Raw genomic sequence first — 20,774 nt, 5'->3', positions numbered from 1 at the left:
AGTTCAGTTTTATTATTTGAATTAAAATGTTTAGATGTTTTTCATAAATATTTTGATAACATGTCAACAAAGCTATTGCTTAGCCAAGAACTCTGAATTTCAAAGACGAGAATCAGCCAGGCACAGTGGCTCACACTTGTAATCCCAGCACTTTGGAAGGCAGAGGTGGGAGGATTGTTTGAGGCCAGAAGTTCGAGACTAGCCTGAGCAACATAGTGAGACACTCATCTCTAATTAAAACAAAAACCAACCAAACAAAAAAACCCCCAAAAGCTGTTTACTATTTAAAGTATTTTTTAGTTCAGATTTTTGAATTATTGGGATGTTTTTAACTAGGCTCACCTGTTTTTATTATAAAAGCTTATTGTGAACCTTACTGGTTTTATTTGTATTCTCTTTACTGTGGTTTAACATTCTTGCTTCATTTTTTACTTAAGCAAAAGTAAAGAGAAAACATATTTGCTTTAGCTGACAGCCTTGTCCTTGGGGATTCAAAGACAGTTGGCTTAGACATTTCGTGGCTCGGAAACATTTTTCACACTGTTGTGGAGTTAGATTTGCCTCTCTTTCTCCTTTGTGTAACCTCAGAACTTTAGTGTGCGTCAGAATCACCTGGAAGTCTTGTTAAAACACAGAGTGCTCGATCCGTGCCCAAGGTTTCTGATTCAGTAGGTCTGGAGTGGGGCTTGGAATTTTAGCAGATTTCCAGGTGATGCTGGTGTTGCCTGTCAGGGGACCACATTTTGAGAACCACTGTCCTTAGATAATGGTTCTCAGCTTTGGCAGTATTTTATTTTATGTCATTTCATTTCAGTTCCATTCCGTTCATTTAATTTCATATTTTGAGACAGAGTCTAACTCTGTTGCCTAGGCTGGAGTGCACTGGTGCAATCATAGCTCACTGCAGCCTCAACCTACTGGGCTCAGGCGATCTTCCCATCTTAGCCTCCCAACTAGTTGGGACCACAGGCACACACCACCACACTGTCTAATATTATTTATTATTTTTGTAAAGATGGGGTCTGTATATGTTGGGCAGGCTGGTCTTGAACTCCTTGGCTCAAGTGATCCTCCTGCCTTGGCCTCTCAGAATGCTGGTATTACAGTTGTGAGCCACTGCACCGGCCAAGCTTTGGCAGTATTTTAGAATAACTTATGGAGCTTTAAAAATATACATATTTACCCTCTTCCTAGAGCTTTTGATTTATGACTGATGTAAGACCCAGGCATTGTTGTTTTTGTTTTTAAGTCCCACAGGTGATTCTGATGTGTAGCCTGAAATAAGGACTATCTTGATTGTTGGCTTCTGAGTTGTATATCCTAGTTTTATATTGAGTTAGCAAACTAGAAACTGTTAATTGAATGACTGTTAGTGGGTAGATAGCAGAAATATAAGATAAGATTTCTTCCCAAGCTGGGTAGATAAGACTAATATGTGTAGAAGAATTAAAGCAGTGATTTTCAATCCTGGATGAAAATTAAAATCCCTGGGAAAATTTTAAAGCATAAATGCTGTGATTTCACTCTTAGAGCTTGTGATTTAATTTGGGGTAAAGTCTAAACATCTATATATTTTTAAAATTCCCAAATGACTCTTAATCTTTAGTTTTTGAAAACTAGTGAATTAGAAAATAATTGAACAGTTCATTATATAAATGAAGTAGGAATTCGGAGAAAGGTGAAGTAAACCTGTATTTCCATAGATGTATCCGTGTAAAACTTCAAGGATATTATTATACATAGCTCTGCTAGGTTTTCGGTGCAAAACATTGACTCAGGCAAACATCTTGACTCCCTTAATCTTTCTTTTTTGTTAATCACCAGGATAGTTTTATAGGATAAGATGCCATTCAGGCAGAACAGCCTCCCTCTAGGAGTGGGAGTGATGAGATTGTATCTTGTTATGTGTAGCATTTAGAAACTAGACAGTTATTAAAGCCTAGAAATACATTAGAGAAGTTGTGAGTTTCATCAACCCCAGCTTCAGTAACAGGTGGTTTCTTTGTTTGTCTGCCTCTCCTTCTGGCCTAGGGAGAACCTTCAAAAACTTCCCCAGTTGGCCGCTATTCATCACAACAACTGTATGTACATTGCTCACCACTTGTTGACCCTCGGGCATCAGTTCAGATTGCGTCTTGCCCCCATTCTTTGTGATGGCACTGCTACTTTTGTGGATCTTGTACCTGGCTTCAGGAGACTTGGTAACTGATACCTTAAATGTAGGAAAGCATATGGATTATGCAGCTTGTCAACATAGTATCTTTGTAGTTTTTGAATGAAATAATTAGAATGGTGGTCCTGAGCTGTATCGGAAAGTGGGAGGGCATTTAATCTGCAAGTGTTTCCAGTTATTTAATTGTATAAGGTGAGTGTAGTCTTTGTGGGAGACTTTTACTTTTTTGTAAGATGATTTCATGGTACATTAGAGTTCCAAACTGCAGTGCTAGTGTGCATTGAATTTGCCAGATCAGGATTATGTCATTAGAATGACACATAATAAGATTTATATTGTGACAATTCTGTTTATATTGTTGGTAAGAGCTCACCAATGTCAGTGCTAGTTTCTTTTGCAAAACCCCAAGACAGCTCCCCCATCTTACACCTCCCTTAGTTTTACTTGGGATTACTAAAAGGCAAAAGAAATGAAATGTGGAGTAAATCAATATGTTGATCATGGTAGAGAATCTATATGGTTCACTTAGTTTTTCAGTTCTTGACTTTTCCCTTAGGTGGTGTAGATATATCAGAATAATATGTAGTTCTTTTTTCTATAGTAATTTTTCTTAGCTGACTCTGGCTCTAAGCAAACTACTGGAAAAGACTTATTATCTGGAGGTTGGGTTTGAGAAACAGGCTAATGTATTCAAGGTGATTGTTTCTAGTAGCTTTAGGGCAGCTTTATGATATTATCTAGCAATTATTTGTATATAGGCAGAACAGATACATGGTTTATGCATCTCTTGTCTATCCTGGTTTTCCAGTGTGTAATTGAACAGCTTTTAAAATTTTTTGTTCTGTTTTTCCATCACAGGGACAGAATGCTTTTTGGCCCAAATGCGGGCACAGAAAGGTGAACTTCTGGAAAGATTATCAAGTGCTAGGAACTTTTCAAATATGGACGATGAAGAGAATTATTCTGTAGCAAGTAAAGCAGTCCGGCAGGTAGGAGGCTCTTGCTAGCACTGAAATTTGTATTCTATCCTTAGATGCCTTTTTTTTTTTTTTTTTTAAAGCAGAAAACAATATGTAAAAAGTATTCAGTTGATTCCCTGCACCCCCACCTTTGGAAAATCTAGATACCTTTTACAGTCATGTTTAAGAACTTTTTCTTCCCCTCTCCCACCAAGACAACAGGAAACTATCCTTTCATTGACTCAATAATTGCAACTAGTTACCTAGAAAGTCTGTTGTAGCACGTAGTTGTTTCCTGAACTTAGATTTGGGAATTTTAAATATTGGCTTTTATCTTAATGCTCCGCTTTCTTAAGTGATTTATCTTTTTGCTGCAGTTTTCCTATCCTCAGGTTGATGAATCTGCTTTTCATCTACCAGGGATATCACTATGGTTAAATGTTCAAGAAGCATATATCCTTAGTTACTTTACCTCATTTTGGCATAATGCCACTTTCGCTATAAACTCACAAATGATAAATGTAAATCTGGAAAATATGAGTCACAATAATCTTTCTTCCATGTAAATAGCTGTGTTCTTCTACAGGTACTGCACCAACTAAAGAGACTTGGAATTGTGTGGCAGGATGTCCTGCCAGTGAATATATATTGCAAAGCTATGGGGACTTTGCTCAATACAGCAATTTCTGAGATCATTGGCAAAATTACTGCCCTAGAGGTAAGGGCCATTAGATGCTACCCCAGCCTTGAGATGCAATTCATGTCCCAGAATGTGACTTTGCTGAGAAAGTGATGTTGAAGAAACTGTTCATGTTTTCATGTCTAACTCATGCTGTTATTTTTTGTCTTTCAGTTTTGTTTTATTTCTATTTTACTAGAAACTGGTTAATCTCTTTTATACGAAAGTAGGATTTAACTGTTTGTCAACATACCATCTTGATTATGAATGAGGAAGTTAGAAACTGGGTAGTGGTCCTGAGATGCATTGCATAGTGTAAAGTCATTTAATTTGCAAGTAAACTCAATAATTTGATTTAGTAAAGTGAATGCAGTCTTGTGCAGGTTCCATTTTTCCAACACACTGTTGCAGTTTAAATTTTACATGTGATTCTTCAGGAAAATTGGCTGGACTTGGCCAGCTGATGCCTCTAAATCATAGATTGACTAAATCCTTATTTGTAATCACATCCCCTGCTTTGCAACAAGCTGTGTGACATTCTATTGGAGAAACGGGCTCTTTCATGCAGGCAAACTAAATTACTGACAATCTGTTGAAACATATTTTGTGTCATTCTTATATAAAAGTATTGTCAGAGAGCTGATGAAAAGTAGTGTCTAGTAAGTTGTGCTAAATTGGTTGGAAAACATTGTTGTAGCCAACCCACCTGGACAGCACGCATCAAAGATCTGCTGCCCTTTCCCCACTTCTGAGCTGGCCCAATTCTATTCTATTGTCTTTCCTCTGTGCAAAACCAGGACATATCTACTGAAGATGGTGATAGATTATATTCCTTATGCAAAACAGTGATGGATGAAGGACCCCAAGTATTTGCACCTTTATCTGAAGAAAGCGAGAACAAGAAATACCAAGAAGAGGTTCCAGTCTATGTGCCAAAATGGATGCCATTCAAGGAATTGATGATGATGCTACAAGCCAGCTTGCAAGAAATTGGGGATCGGTATGTGTAACCCTTCTATAGAGGCATATAACTCTCCATAGCTACAAAAGAGTAATAGTGCCCTTGATAGCAGGGCTTTTCCCTGTTTGCTGATGTTACTCATGAAAGACTTTCATAATGAGTAGGAGTAGCTGGGGCCTTTTCATGATCTATCATAGTGCATATCTCATTACCACTTTCCCATATTTGATAACATAACAACTTCTTATCCATATTATTTTGGTCTTGAATATGTGGTTTTGGCATGCTGTACAAATGATCTGGCAACTGTAAGAATTACAGCCTTCTGACATCTGTATGGAAATTGTTGCTCACTTTAAGGAACAGTGGATGCTTTTTTTTTTTTGAGACATGGTCTTACTCTGTCACCCAGGTTGGAGTGCAGTGGCTCAATCATTGCTCACTGCAGACTCAAACTCGTGGGCTCAAGGGATTCTCCCACCTCAGCCTCCTGAGTAGCTGGGATTACAGGTGCCTATCATCACACCTGGCTAATTTATTTTATTTTATCATTTTATTATTTATTTTTTATTTTATTTGATTTGTTTTCTTTTGTTTTGTTTTACAGATGATGTTTCTCTATGTTGCCCAGGCTGGTCTCAAACTCCTGGCCTCCCAAAATGCTGGGATTACAGGAATGAGCCACTGCAGCCAGCCTGGATGAATTTTCAGAATTACTTTAATATATTAACAGAGAAGTGACTTTTATCTGTCTGAAATATTGAGCATCAAACTACTGTTTGATCGCAGTCTTTCTGCAGGGAGTGCAGTAGTTTTAAAGGTTAAGGACCATGTACCTAGTAGAGATTCATCTTTTCTTAAATGTAGTGGATGATGTTTTCTCTCAACACCATCAGTTAATGTTGCTGTGCCCAGTGAATGTATGCTATATCATATCATAGTGTGCAGAGGCCATTGCACAAAACAGAATAGATGCGAGTCGGTTACGCATTCATGGATGCTTTCATATTGTCTTGGTAGATTATTGGTTGGTATGTATACCTTACATAGAGGACTCTCTGTAGAGGCCTTAAGGTCATCTCAATCCCTGTAGGTACTTGTCTATCTGCTTTAGCTTGGTTTACTACAGATGTCTGGTTATATTGGACCAGTCATCCTAGATGTGTCTGAGTTGTTTGCTGCAAATATTAGTCATTCGTACAATGTAAACAAGATCTCTACTTGAAAAAAAAATCACGTCAGAATACCTCCAATCACATTTCATAGAAAGTTTAGATTTATTCATTTATTATTTACAAGTCCTTAGTGGGTAACAAAGATGCTTTTAAGTAGTAGGCTCCAGTGGGCAGTAGATAAGAATTTTTCTATGTGTTAAAGGGCCTTCTTGCAGTCTAAGAATGATCATTAATTCCTTGTTATAAGAAAAATTATGACAGTATAACTCAACTTCTTTTTACTGCCTAGGAAATTTTTTTTCCCCAGAGATTTCTGTAAATATAAGGCTAAAGTTGTAAAATATACGTATGAAGGAATACATTTACAATGTAAAGAAAAAGAATAAATTTCATGTACCTGTTACCCAACTTAAGAAAAATAATACCCGTATTTTGAAAATCCATGTATACCCTTCTCCAAATGCTCTCCATGAGGGGTAACTACTATCTTGACTTTTATGCTATTTATTTCCTTGCCTTTCTTTATAGTTTTACCACATTTACATGTATTCCTAAATAATATAAAGTTTAGACTTGCCTTTTTTTGAACTTGGTATAAGTAGAATCATCTGTAACTTACTTCTTTTGTTCAATATTATTATTGTTTTTGAAATTTATTCTTTTTTTTTGAGATGGAGTCTCACTTTGTCACCCAGGCTGGAGTGTAGTGGTGTGATATCAGCTCACTGCAACCTCTGCCTCCCAGGCTCCAGCAATTCTCCTGCCTCAGCCTCCCGAGTAGCTGGGATTAAAGGTGCCCATCACCACACCCGGCTAATTTTTGTATTTTCAGTAGAGATGGGGTTTCACCATGTTGTCTAGGCTGGTCTCGAACTCCCGACCTCATGTGATCTACCTGCCTCGGCCTCCCAAAGTGTTGGGATTACAGGCGTGAGCCACCGCGCCTGGCCTGAAATCCATTCTTGATGGTATATGTAGCTGCAGTTCATTTTCACTACTGTGTCATTCCATTGTACAAATATTTCATAGTTTATTTGTCCTATTTAGTCTCATTTTCACCAGTATTTGGAATTACCAGACTGGAGAATTTCAGCTGATCTAATTGGCATACAATGATAGGTTGTTGTCATTTTAATTTGCATTTCCGTAAATTCTAATGATGTTGAGCATGTTTTCATTGGTCATTCATGTTTCTTCTATTATGTAATGCCTGTTCATATTTTTTGCCCTTTATTCTAATAGGTTGTTTGTGGTTTCACTATTGATTCATGGGACTTCTTTATATATTTTTACACTAGTCCTTCGTCAGTTAAAATTGGTTGCCTGTGGCTTACTTTGTAATACAGTTACAGAGCCTAAGGCGTGAGAGTATGGTCATAATTATTAGTTCAAAGAGGACTTGGTATAGAATAAGGGAGAACAGTCTCATACTCTTCACTTGGTCTTTTCATCTGGCTGTGCTGATACCAGTTGTAGTGGGTGAGCAAAGAGGTCAAAGACATTGTGGGGTAGTTCTATAAAGAAGAGGAAGGATACCCAGAATTTGTTTTATTTCTGTTTCAAGCAAATAAGCATTTGGATCAAATAGGCAATTTTTAAGTCTTGCTTATACTTCCGAGACCTAATAGGAAATGAAACTCTATCTTTTGTTTTGCAGGTGGGCAGATGGAAAAGGACCCCTGGCAGCTGCTTTCTCTTCCAGTGAAGTAAAAGCTTTAATTCGTGCCTTGTTTCAGAACACAGAAAGAAGAGCAGCTGCCCTTGCTAAAATTAAATAGCTCCATCTTCTTAAGAAAGCTATGTCTTGAATATGTGGATTCTTCCCTTGGCATAATTACTCCCTTAAAGACTTCTTTGAATTGCCCATTGGTTTTGGTGAACCAGTACATCATGGAAGTTTGACTTTACAGAAGAACGTCTTACCTTCTGGCCTGTATGAGGCTTTGTTTAAGAACTGTTTATTAAGATAAATTGTCAAGTAAAGCACCTCAATTCATTGACTTTCTAGCCATCTTCCTTTGATTAGCTAACAAACTGTCAGGCAGCATTATTTCATGCTGCTTCCAGAGCCCTCTGGGAACATATACATTGTAAATGCAGGCCTTGGCTTTGGAGTAAGGAATCGGGAGATTCCAGGAGTCGGGGTAGAGAATTTCTGAGCAAATGGGTGATATTTTAGGGGTGTAGGGGGAGGGAAGGGAAGAATTGGCATCATATTTGGCCTTGCAGGAATTAAGGAGACTTCCTGTAATATTTCTTTCCAATAAATAATGATTTTTACAATTAAGGGTGAGTGTCTTTAATAACATGGGAGCTTTGACAAAAGAGACCAACAAGATTTCTTATGTTCTATGCCATCCTTTTTATTGAGGTTTATGACCGTCACACAGGACTCACTGACTGGTCATCTTCATTCATCAGAACACTACCTGATAATTTTTCAGAATTCTTGGAACTCCTAGGACTTTCTTTAAGCATAAATTTTTGGCACTTTTTTGCTATTTCAACTAAATTTTATTTTCTTGGTTGGGCTTTTCTTCCTTCTCAACACTGTTTCTTTATCTTGTCAGATGGCAAAGGTCTTAAATTGCCAATGTTCCTCTGGAATGTGTGTGCCATGACATGCTGACTCTGGTCTTCATAGCCTAATCCTTTGTTTGGTGGACATAGGTAAGCCTTCAATTCAGCTTTTTGTGTTTTTAACTCTTTGCAGCCATTGGAGGAATATATTAAGGTTATTCTGGACCTGTCTAGGACTCTGAATTGTATCTCTTCCTACTGAAATATAGTTTCCTGTCCTGAAAAGAGGATAAGGGGTATGACCTTTAGGTTCTTTTGAGTTGGTGCTGTCTGAAGAAAGTTGCTAATACAAACCTGGCCAACATAGTGAAACCCCATCTCTACTGAAAGTACGAAAATTAGCCAGGCATGGTGGTGGGCATCTGTAGTCCCAGACACTTGGGAGGCTCATGCAGAGGAATTGCTTGAACCTGGGAGGTGGAGGTTGCAGCAAGCTGAGATTGCACCACTGCACTCCAGCCTGGGCGACAGAGTGAGACCTTGTCTCCAAAAAAAAAAAAAATTGCTAATCCAGTGGGTGTGCTTCCTTAATCCTCAGCCTTGCGGGCAGATGGTCCTCCAATTCCTTGCAGACGTGGAACAAACTGTTTTTCCTCCTGCCCTTAACCTTTTTCTTACTTCTGGCTCAGCCCCTTTAATCATGTCATTCTGGTTGCCTAGTCTTTCTTTTTCCTATTTAAGGGTCATACAAGAACTATTAAGAAAGAAGACTGCTTTTCTTTTTGTGAAAGAATTCATCTGTGGTTAACAAGCTATTTATCTATATTCTGCATGTCCTACTATGAGAACGCAGAAAAAAGAATTGTCTGAATCAGCTTTGTTTTTTGGAGGAACAAAGAAGTTGGCTTTGTAAGAGAGGAGGAAGGGCACATTTTCACAGGTGAAGAAAATACCCATTTTTGAAAATTCATGTAATTTCAGCTAGCATTACTTTTCTCAGCAATTGAGAGAATGGGGAACTAAGGGTAGAACTGAAATAAAGGCATCACAGGGCGATTACACAGAACGGCAGATTTCTTTTCTTCATAGAAGCTATTCCTGACAGGTACAGTAATTTGGAGGTAGGATCTCTTGTAACTGAAAAGCATGCCTTTCACTCCTTCCTCACAGTAACACAGAAAACTGCATTGCAGCTCTTAGCTTAAGCAGATGCAGTCCCTCGGGACTGTTTCACCTAATGAATATATTAGGTTGGTGCAAAAGTAACTGCAATTTTTGCCATTAAAAGTGATGTATTATGGCACATAGAGTAGGCAGACTCTATCCTCTTCCCTGGTCAAGGCTATTGATAGCTGATGATTAAGTGCATGTTCATTCTGGTTAGAGATGAATCATCTAATTGAGCATGTGGAAGTTGGCATGGCAACTGTTCCATGACCCTTGAGGGTACCTGTTCTGATGGGGAGCCTGAGAGTTTCTTGGGATCTTGAGGGTACCTGTACCACCTGGGAATCAAACCTTTTTTTAGGAAAAGTGTGTAGATTATGGGAGAAGGGGAACTGTAAGAGGCTTGACTCAGTGGATCTATGGGCCAAGTAGAAGAGACCCCCTTCCTAAAGAGCAACAAGAACTATACAAATGACTTTGAGAGATGAAATTCAAGAAAAGTTTCCCAAAGGAAAGGTTTTATTAAAAAGGCAAGTGTGCAAACAGCATAAATTCATGCAATTATTTGCTAATGGTTCCTGTTTCTATGTGGATCCTGACTTGGTGACCTGTTTTACAGTCAGTTTTGCAAACACATTTCTCTCTGAAATGGAGATCCTCCAGATGGCACTCTTACCTCAGCCTGGGAGCCTCACAAGGCATCTAGACCTCATTTGTGGAAATGCAAGCCAGAGAAACCTGACCATTTTACCCTGAGTTTATATTCTGACCTTGGTCAGTTCTGGAAAGGTCATCCGTACTCTGAACAGCATCTGTACTATATGCTGCAGCACATTGCTCAGCAATCACTTGTGGGTAGATCAAATAGTATTTTCTCTCATTAACAACACCGTTAAAGGAGTTTTGGATAATCCCTTTCTCATGCTTGCAAATACTTATGCTATCACTTAAGGCAATGATTCCTAGCTTTTTTGGGGTGGGTTTTATTTTATTGTTTATCTGATTTCACAAGATTTTGTCCATCTTCTGAAAGTAGAATGGTACACACAAATATGTGAGGACGTGTGCGTGTGCGCACAAACACACACGCACACAGGATATTTTGTGTCGTAAGAAAACCGGCTCAAGAAGGTAATTTGTTCAACTCCGTAGCTGGTTTGTGGAGATATGTAGGAGTAACTTCTTAGCCATGGGACATAGCTGTCAATGCAGGGAGGGATAAGCCTATTGGAAATTGTCTCATGTACAAAAAGTCTTGGCACCAGGTAGTTCTAAATTGGGTTTTGATGCCTACATTCTTCCTAATCACAAAATCACAAAACCAATTTTAAACATTTGTTATGTGATAACTTTCTCTTAAAAATATGCATTTTGCCAAAGCCTAAAATTTCCAAAAAACTACACAGCCCTGGTTTTGAGAAGTTTTCCAATTATTTTATAATTTAGACAGAAATTTCTCACTTTATCATGAAGAGCTTGGTTAAGAATTTTGTGATATCACAAGCTATAGCTGGAAATAGCCTTAGATGTCTCAAAATCAAGTTATGAAATCTCTGCCTAGAAGCTGGGGAGGAGGGCAATAATTCAGATGAGCTATGTATAAGTTTTTCACTCCTCTTCAGAAATTGGGTGCCCTAGTTTTTTTGTTTAGCACAGAAGAGTAGGGTGGGAGTAGTTGGGTCTTAGCTACTCTAGCTATTAAAGAAGACAAGGCCAAAGACACCTACACCCTCCCTTGCCACAGGCTTCTGAGTAGTTCTTAAACTTTCTACATTCATTCTACTTAAATTTATTGGGTGCCAGGCATTCTAGTCACTGAACTACAACCAAAAAAAAAAAAAAAACCTCAAAACAAAAATTTCCTGTCCCTCTGGTAATTCCCATGATGAAAGATAATAAGCATGAAATATATATATATATATATATATATATATATATATGTTTGAAGATGATAAGTGTTAGGAAAAAGTAAACATAGGGTGATGAGGATTAGGAGTTCCGGAGAAGGTGGAGCAGAGGGGCGAGCTGCAGTTCTCCATAGGCGGGGCAGAGTGCATCTCCTTAAGAAGGTGAGTAAGCTGTGTGGATGTCTGAGCGGAGTCAATGCTAGGGAGAGAGACCAACTCTTGCAAAGCCTGGGGTGAGAGGAGCATGTCTGGTGAGCTCAGGGAATAGCGGAGAGTGAGGGAGCAGGTAGGCAACAAGGATGCTAGAGCAGTAACAGGAAGAGAGGGGCAAGATTGTGTCAGGTCTTATAGAACAGAATTTATGTTTGTTTGTTTTTTTTAAACCCCGAGTTAAATGGTAAACCCTTAGTAGCTTAGGGGAAAAAAACACACACACTAAAAAATGAAAACATAAAAGTAGAATAGTATGGTGAACCCGTATACCCATTACTCAGCTTACACAATTATTATCATGTGGCCAGTCATGCTTCGTCGTGCCCATCCTGCCTCCCTTCCCCTGAACCCACAAACACAGTGGATTGTTGAAGCAAGGGCCAGGCAGTGTATTTGAAACTCAGGACTGATTCCATAGTCTGAATGTTGTTTCTTGTGCAGTTTTCTCTTGTGGCATCCTTCCTTCAGGTCTTGCCATTCCCCCTTGCCTCTGCTCCCAGGAGCTGTCTTCCTTCCTCCTCTTGGGCCCCCAGCCGCACTTCTCCACTCAGGCTCATCCTAGTGTCTCCACTCCACTCCCATTCCCTGAACATTCAGTATTTTTTTTTGAGATGGAGTCTCGCTCTGTCGCCCGGGCTGGAGTGCAGTGGCCGGATCTCAGCTCACTGCAAGCTCCGCCTCTTGGGTTTAGGCCATTCTCCTGCCTCAGCCCCCGGAGTAGCTGGGACTACAGGCGCCTGGCACCTCGCCTGGCTATTTTTTTTGTATTTTTTAGTAGAGACGGGGTTTCACTGTGTTAGCCAGGATGGTCTTGATCTCCGGACCTCGTGATCCGCCCGTCTCAGCCTCCCAAAGTGCTGGGATTACAGGCTTGAGCCACCGCGCCCGGCCAAACATTCAGTATTAAATAACAGACACCCGCAAAGCAGCTGACAGCTGACTCATGCCTCCACTTCCCCTTTGTCTGCTCCTTCCTCTGCCTTAGCCACTTGCTCTAACTAACCCAATCCCATAGCTTCTGGGTGTTCAAAATCTGCATGGGAGGCTTTCCTCTTACTGCTTGTTTCATCAGAGAGTATATCCCTTGTACTCTTAGAACCACTTTATCTGGGGTTACTTTCACAGAGAATCCCAGAAGGCATGGTTACCCAGTTTCACCTACTGAGTCCTAGGACTTGATGGAGGCTGGAGTCTGGGACTGGCGTCGTTTAAGGCAGAGCTACCCCTTCCCTAAGATCTGTCTGGAATGATCGGTAGTGGAGCAGCCACTGGCTGACTTCTGTTTCCCATTCCCCATTCCCTGCTTTAGAAATGATGCTTTAAAAGAATATTAATCATTTCTATTAGTAGGAAGGGTTCCATTTATGTTTGATTGCCATGTGGTATGATAAAAATTATGTATAACATTAAGTATGTCATTTTATTATAAATTTCATTTAATTTCAAACTAAGCTCTGTTCCTAAACACAGTCTAGTTTGCCATATCTGTATCTACATTATTGCTTAAAACTAAAAAAAAAATTAGAACTTTTGCTCACCAACTATTTATGTAGTAATCTGCTCTATGGTTGTTTGTAAAATTGCCTTCAGTTGCAGTGGTCTGAAGTCAAAGTAGATCTTTTGCCCGCTTTTTGAAAATTAGAGTATTTGCTCATCTCAAGGACTATGTAACATGGTTTTGTTATTGCATTTGCAGTTTCTTTTATTTGTAAGTCCTCTGGGATATAATTCCTCTGGGTCCGGTATTGTGAACTCACTGAAAACCAAGGTTCTCTTTTCCTTTTTTTTTCGCTCTGTCACCCAGGCTAGAGTGCAGTGGAGCGATCTCGGCTCACTGCAACCTCCGCTGCCTGGGTTCAAGCGATTCTCCTCCCTCAGCCTCCTGAGTAGCTGGGATTACAGGCACGTACCACCACATCCATCTCATTTTTGTATTTTTAATACAGACAGGGTTTCACCATGTTGGTAAAGCTGGTCTTGAACACCTGAGCTCGTGATCTGCCCACCTCAGCCTTCCAAAGTGCTGGGATTACAGGTGTGAGCCACCGTGCCCGGCTTCTTTTCCTATCTTTTCACTTATGTTAGGTTTCATTTTCCTCTCAACTACATTTGTTCTAGCTTTTTCAGGTTGAAGGTCATTCTTGATAGAAAATATAAAAGCACAATAGTGCTTGAGCCCTTCAACTTTCTGTCATTAAAACTTTTTTATTTAATTTAAAACTTTTTTGTAGAGCTGGGGTCTTGCTTTGTTGTCCAGCTGATCTTGAAGTCCTGGCTTCAAGCAATCTTCCCATCTCAACCTCGAAAGTGCTGGGATAACAGGCAGTGAGCCACTCTACCAGGCCTCTGGCATCTTTTTTTTTTTTTTTTAACTCAAGTCATCAACTTCAGGCATAATCTTTTTCTTGTTCCTCTTCTTTCACTGACCATACCCCCTTCTCCCACCCCAAATTCCTTGAAATAATGCTTTTCTGGCCTTTGATTATCCTGTCATTATTTTTCCATGTTCAGGCTATTCTTATCGTTTTGCTGACGAAGGTACTGTTTGTTGTATTGTTTATACTGTCATAGAATGTTATAGAATTTATTGCTGGTTTCCATCTGCAGCTGCACTCCTGCTTTTCATTGTATTATTTTATTTTATGGTCATATTTTACATTTGAAAACCTCCCTCCTCACTCCGCTTTTCATCCATAGTATGATGTCTTTCTATGACCATGAGATTATTCTTGGCATTTTTCTGTGCTCTTTGAAACATGGTTTTCTAAAGCCAGGGCCTATGCCTAGGCCACATCACTTCTTCCTCACCTACTGTGAAATTTGCAATTGTTTGCTAACGGATATTTTGGATAAAAAAATTCCCTCTTCTTCAATTTTCTGAAAGGTGGTTATTAGCAAGGCAATTAAAAATCACATTGGATATTCTGATTTTTAGCAGAGTGGGACCTCTAGCTAACTTATGGAGAATTGAAATCCTCTATGTCAGTTTTGTTCATTTTAGAAAAATACCAGCCACCTCGTCTAGCTGGCTGGGCAGTGCTGCAGGACATGCATATGGAAGTACTCGTTCTGATTTTTTTGTTTGTTTGTTTCTAATCACCCCAAGTGCCTGATTGTTTAATGTTCACTTTATCAACTTGTGAGAAATTAATTTGGGGTCCCTGAGAACTCAATAGGTTCTCAATTTTTTGGTTTTTATTTGGCTTTTTTTTTTTTTTTTTTTTTTTTTTTTTTTACTAATTTCTGCCAGCAAAGCAGTAAGAAGGAAAGAAAGAATATAGAATAGTTCATAATTCATTTAGGAGGAGAAGCAGACCTATATGACAGCGTTTTTGTTTTCGTTTTTTTTAAATAAAGACAAAGTTATGGTCTCATTGAGAGACAATGTTATTCTTCCAATGAAGCAAAGATAGCAAACACCTTCTTTTTAAATTTGCAGTGAAGTTTGCTTCAGAGTATAAGAAAAGGGCTCCTGAGAAGCCCTTATTCTTAGTTCTCTGTTTTTTAAAAATCTAATCTTGGGAGAGACTGGTAGGAGCTGTGGGTGGAATATGTGGGGATCAAAAAGGGAAGGGGAAAAAAGGCATAAAGGAGCTTGTTCTGATCCTTTGTAGGATTTTTGCTGTGGCCACCTGCTCTACAGGACTTAGATAAGCAGACAGGTGAAAGAGGCAGTGTTAGGGGGGTGAAGCAGGCTATGGGGTCGTGTTGACTGGGGTTTCATACCTAAGTTGACATTTACTTAGCTCTTTGACCTTTGGCCAGTTACATATTCTCTGTCAAGACTGAGAATCTTCATTTGTAAAGTGAGAATAATAATATGACTCAGAATATGAGCTGATGAAGTGAGGTAATCTATGTAAAACACGCAGCACAGGGTAGGGATCATAAAAGTCAACTCTGTTCAGCACTTCAAGCTCAGCGCACACAATGCAGAATTTAATAACATAGGCAGTTCTCCAACTCAATTGGAGCTCCTTGGAAGGCAGGAGTAGCGTCTAATGTTTCTCTTTTTGTGGAGCTGGGAAGAGAAGCTTAATAAATATGGGCTGATTTGAGGTGAGCTCCATACAATGTGTGGCAATGCAGCCTGAATAAAGAGAAAAGAATGGGGGTCCCTTTGTGGTGTGAGCCGGGGCATCCTTGAAAGTAACCCAAGAGAGCTCCAACATGAAAAGGATTTGATTTTGGGTCCCAGGAGAGCTTCCCTTGGCTGTATGGATATTTGCATTTGCTTATCTATTTAAAAACCTGCTTTTTAAAGAATTCATACTACCAGGAGGCACAAATCACCTCCAGTTTTTGTTATTAGAACACTTCAGCAATAACCGAGGCCCTGACAGTGCCCCCAAAACACCATCAAATTCTGCAAGACCATTGAAGAACCAAGTAAAGATCCAGCCATCCCAGCCTCTTGGCATTTGGTGTATTTGATTTACATTCTAATTCTTTAAAAGTTAGGCTTCAGTTCCAATAGGGTAGCTTCTAAGTGGAGTGGGCAGTTAACCAAAATAGCTAATTTCCCCACAATTCTGAACAAAATAGGGCTTTATTGTCACTGGAGGTATTTTCCATTTGGTTTTATGAGGATTATTACCATTTCTGAGTGCAAATAGGAGAGCTTAAGTAATAACCTTTTTTTGTTTTGTTTTGTTTTGTTTTTTTAAACCAGGCAATGCAAAAAGACAGAAGTGCAGTTTTTGTCTCAAAGTCTATATGGCTGTCTACAAGAGTGAGCATGAGAGTGAGGTGGTGAGAGGCAGGCCTTGAGGGCTGCTGAATGGACCATCCCCTCCTGGCCCAAGTTGGGCAGGAGAAATGGTGAAGAGGGACTTCTAAGCATAAAACTGAGGTCTGCAGTCAGAGAGACAGAGCACGTGATAAATTAAGTGGAGCAGAAAGAGCTGAGAATGGAAGCTTTCATCCTAACATGTACAGAATCCCCTAGAGGGCATGGCAGCCTCAGGCCAGTGTGTGTTTTGTAGTTATTTTACAAAAGTGACTCATGCTCATTATTGTCAGTATTTGGTAGGTAGTCAGAATTTACAGTGGTGACTATAACTGGTTGTGAGGGGCCTTATGGGACCTGGATCTACATAAGCCAAAGACTGTAGTTTTTCACGTTTTATTCTGAGAACACCCCTGTGAGGAAAATGTTATCCCTATTGTACAGATGAGAAATTAAGGCACAGAGAGATTAGGTGTCTTGACACTGTGGGTAATATAGCAAGGTCAGGGTCTCAATCCGGGTTTGTTTGCTTCTAGAATTAATGCTCTTTTCATTGTTCTCACAAAAGGTCTTCCTTCTCCAGGGCTCTTTCTGCCTCTTGTATATCTCCAGATGTTGGTTTGCTAGGCTGCTGTAACAAAACCATAAAGTGGGTGGCATAAACAACAGAAATGTATTGTCTTACAGTTCTGGAGGCTACAAGTTCAAGACAAGGTCTCTGAAGGATGGGTTCCTTGTGAGGGCTCAAAGGGAAGGCTTTGCTGCAGGCCTCTCTTTTTGGCTGATAGATGTTCATCTTCTCTGTGTGTCTGTTCATGTGGTCTTCCCCCTGTCTGTGTCTCTGTGTCCAGATTTCCCCTTGTTATGAGAATACTGGTCACACTGGATTTGGGGCCCATCCTCATGACCTTTTCTTTTTTTCTTTTTTTTTGAGACAGAGTCTCGCTCTGTCACCCAGGCTGGAGTGCAGTGGCGCGATCTCGGCTCACTGCAAGCTCCGCCTCCTGGGTTCACGCCATTCTCCTGCCTCAGCCTCCCAAGAAGCTGGGACTACAGGTGCCCGCCACCATGCCTGGCTAATTTTTTGTATTTTTAGTGGAGACGGGGTTTCACCATGTTAGCCAGGATGGTCTTGATTTCCTGACCTCGTGATCTTCCTGCCTCGGCCTCCCAAAGTGCTAGGATTACAGGCATGAGCATCCAGTCGACCTTTTTTTTTAAAAAACTTGGTTACCTCTGTGAAGTCCCTACCTCCAAATAAGGTACCGTCTGAGATACTGGATTGAGATCGCTGACATATGAATTTTGAGGGGCAGAATTCAACCCACAATACCAAATAAATCTCCTATAGGTCACACGCTCTGGCAGCTGTGCTTTAGATACTGTGTTTACATTGAAGAGACTTTTCCGATGGTGCCTTATTGTTTTTGTCCATGTTGTTTAATCTGTGAACTAACAGCCTTGAATTTAGTCACCTTCAAAGTGGGCCTGCTCACTGGAATGAGCGTCAGGTCAATAAAGCATTCAGTGGGCTCTAATTTAATTAGCCAAGTTACTGTGAGTTACTGTGACAGCTGCCTTGTAACTGTGATTCACAGACGGGCAGAGAACAGAGAGGGGACTGGCAGAGTTCATTGTTGATTCCAGGCATTGCTGATGCCGCCCCAGGCCCTAGGAACTTTGCTCCTGTTCTGGCAGGAAAACAGAGGGACGCTGAAGGGGCATTTAGGATTTTCTGTCCTGGATGTGTCTTTTGAAATTAAGTGGAAAATAGACTAAAAGTCAAGGCCCTGCAGCTTCATTCCCCTCTTTCCTCATCTTGCCGTGTATCAACTCAGCTCTCCCATAACTTAAAAGTGTCCTGAAAATTTCCTTCACTGCAAACCATGGCCCGTACACTAGATTTGTCAGCTGCTTCCATCCCACCCATTCAAGCTGGCAGAGTTCCTTCAACCTCTCCCTGCCTCCTTCTTCTAAAACCCAGTCCTTAACTCACCTCTGAGTCCCAGGAACATTGACCTTATCAATCTATCACTGTTCTTCCCATAGGAGGGGAGAGAGCTTTAGGTGTGCATTCAGAAGAACTAGATTTCATTTTTGGTCTGTCACTTACTGACCAGTGTCAACTTGGACAAACCATTTAGCCTCTCTGCCCTCAGTGTGGTCACTAATCAAATGGACACAGACATCCCTGGCTTGCTTACCTCTCAGGATGGTCGTGAAGACAGAGTAAACCTCAACAGAGCTGTCCCTAGCACGGGCTGATGGAAAAACGAAGTAAACGGATTTTGCTTGTATTGTGTTTACCATATGACTGGGATCACTTTGATGTCTGTATGCTCTGTATGTATATGACTGAGTCAGACTGTTAATTCCAGGAGTACAGAGCACTTTGTCCGAGGTCTCGCCTGCACTGTATGCAAACAGGCATAGAAGACTTGGAATGATTGATGAAAGCCAGTCTTGGAGAATAAAGAAAAGACCACTGGGTGAAAAGGGGGGTATCAAAGAAGATAGCACATGGAGTGACTTATTTTATGGGAGTCACAAAGGGTTTACACTTAGGCCAGTCATTAAACATTGATTTAAAGTATTAGATAGCTATTATTTACCAAGAGCAGATGTTTAGGAAGTTATTTTTAATCAACCGCATGATTAATATTTTTTTGCTGCTCCTTTGTGTCTTAATTAAAGCAGATGAAAAATGTCTTGTGTGTTTGATATTGACACCACTGACTCTGGGGATTTGTTCTCATAGTCCATAGTCAGCTGAGTATTTTATAAGCTTAAGTCTTTAAATATAAACTCGAAAGGCTCCCAGAGTAAATGATTTTTAAACAAAGTAAAAAACTGCTTTACAAAATGAGCAATTTGGGGGAGGGGTATTTTAATTTATAGTATGTAAATTATAAACTTCATATTTTATCTCTGAGCTAGAAAAAATAGTCTAGAAACAATGGATGGTTCTTTGTAGGCTTAGAAATAATTTCCTAGAATACAACTTGGGTCATTTTTTGTCTGTATATTGTAACAAGGGAAGCCTTGTGTTCCCTTTCCTCCTGGGAATGCACGCTCCTGCGTGGGAGGAGAAAGCTGCTTTCCCATTTCTCCCACTCTTTGTTGCTGCCATGGTGGCTGGTGCAGGGAGACTGCAGCACAGGGACAGAATGGGGCTTTTTTTTTGTTTTTTAATTTGAGAACTATGATGTGCCATTTACACACCTAGGAAAGGTGCTAGGAATAAATATACCTGTACAAACAGAAGCTACTAATTCTGGATTTGGGGAATGAGAGGAGAGGCTTTGGGTGGGTTGGTGTTTCAGCTGTATCTTGAGGCACCAGTAATTTTCTAATTAGGGAAGCGTAAGGGAAGAACATTCTAGACTGAGAGCACAGCCTAAGCAAAGGCATGGAGGTGGGAGTGGGTGTTTGACTTGAGGAATATTCTAGAGCTTTTTTGCAGTTGGAACATAGAGTACAGGGAAGAAAGAGTGCAATGAAACATGAGGCCAAGAAGATAAGTTTGGGATTGGGTCACGAATGCATTGGATAATTAGCCTGAAGAATTTGAATTTGATCCTGCCAGCAATGGTGAAATCAGTGAAGGCTCATGTAAGGATTAGAGTGGCCTGCTCTGACCTGTTTAGGAAGGAAACCTGGTAGCCACATGGGGGATGGGTGGTGTTGGAGAGAGAAGGGAGGCAGGAAGACCGTTGGCAATGGGGTGAGGGGTTGGGGATGGAACTTTCCTGAATGAGCAGGAAGAGAGAGGGGAGAAAAAAATTAAAACAGACCAGCATCCGCACATATCAGTTGATTGATTCAACGAACCTTTATGGAACACTTGCCACATTCTAGGCCCTGTCTGCAGTTGAGGTTACAAAGATAAAGAGGATAGGATATCGGCTCTTGAGAACTTACCACTGACTGAGTCAAACACAGTTAACCCTCACCATGTACCATGACATGGTGTGTGCTTTTCCAGAGGGGGCTATACAGTGCGAGGGTTGCCTCGGGCACTGGGGAAGGGAGAGGGACATTTAACCTGGGTCTTAAAGGATGGTGGTGAGCAGATTATGTCTTTAGGTTGCTTATTAAAAATGGTTTCCACTCCTCTGGGGACAAAGACTGATCTTTACTGTGGCACTAAAGGCCCTGCTTGTCCTGGCCCATTCATTGCCCCAGCCTCCGTTCCACAATCTCCTCTGTGCTGTCCTGCTCTGCTGCTTCTAATCCCTTGGAGGCACCACACTCTCTCCTGACACAGAAAATTTGCCTTTGCCTTTGTCTG

General features: G+C 40.4%; 2 protein-coding genes across 2 annotated transcripts in view; both read left to right on the top strand.

Moving 5' to 3' along the window:
• Window positions 1–7,947, top strand: part of LOC105493583 (zw10 kinetochore protein) — a 42,898-nt gene extending 34,951 nt beyond the window's left edge. The window contains exons 12-16 of the mRNA XM_011761331.2: window positions 2,032–2,201; window positions 3,032–3,162; window positions 3,719–3,850; window positions 4,609–4,811; window positions 7,605–7,947. Of these exons, the coding sequence (XP_011759633.2) occupies window positions 2,032–2,201; window positions 3,032–3,162; window positions 3,719–3,850; window positions 4,609–4,811; window positions 7,605–7,725 (757 nt within the window). The 3' untranslated portion in view covers window positions 7,726–7,947. The remainder of the gene's footprint in view (window positions 1–2,031; window positions 2,202–3,031; window positions 3,163–3,718; window positions 3,851–4,608; window positions 4,812–7,604) is intronic.
• Window positions 7,948–8,084: 137 nt separating this feature from the next.
• Window positions 8,085–20,774, top strand: part of LOC105493584 (transmembrane serine protease 5) — a 51,044-nt gene continuing 38,354 nt past the window's right edge. The window contains exon 1 of the mRNA XM_071075596.1: window positions 8,085–8,617. The gene's annotated coding sequence lies outside the window, so the exon portion shown is untranslated. The remainder of the gene's footprint in view (window positions 8,618–20,774) is intronic.

The sequence above is a fragment of the Macaca nemestrina genome, chromosome 12, assembly GCF_043159975.1.
Source record: "Macaca nemestrina isolate mMacNem1 chromosome 12, mMacNem.hap1, whole genome shotgun sequence".
Lineage (NCBI taxonomy): Eukaryota > Metazoa > Chordata > Mammalia > Primates > Cercopithecidae > Macaca > Macaca nemestrina.
Note: the sequence above shows the minus strand (reverse complement) of the source record. Positions and strands in the feature narration are given on the sequence as shown.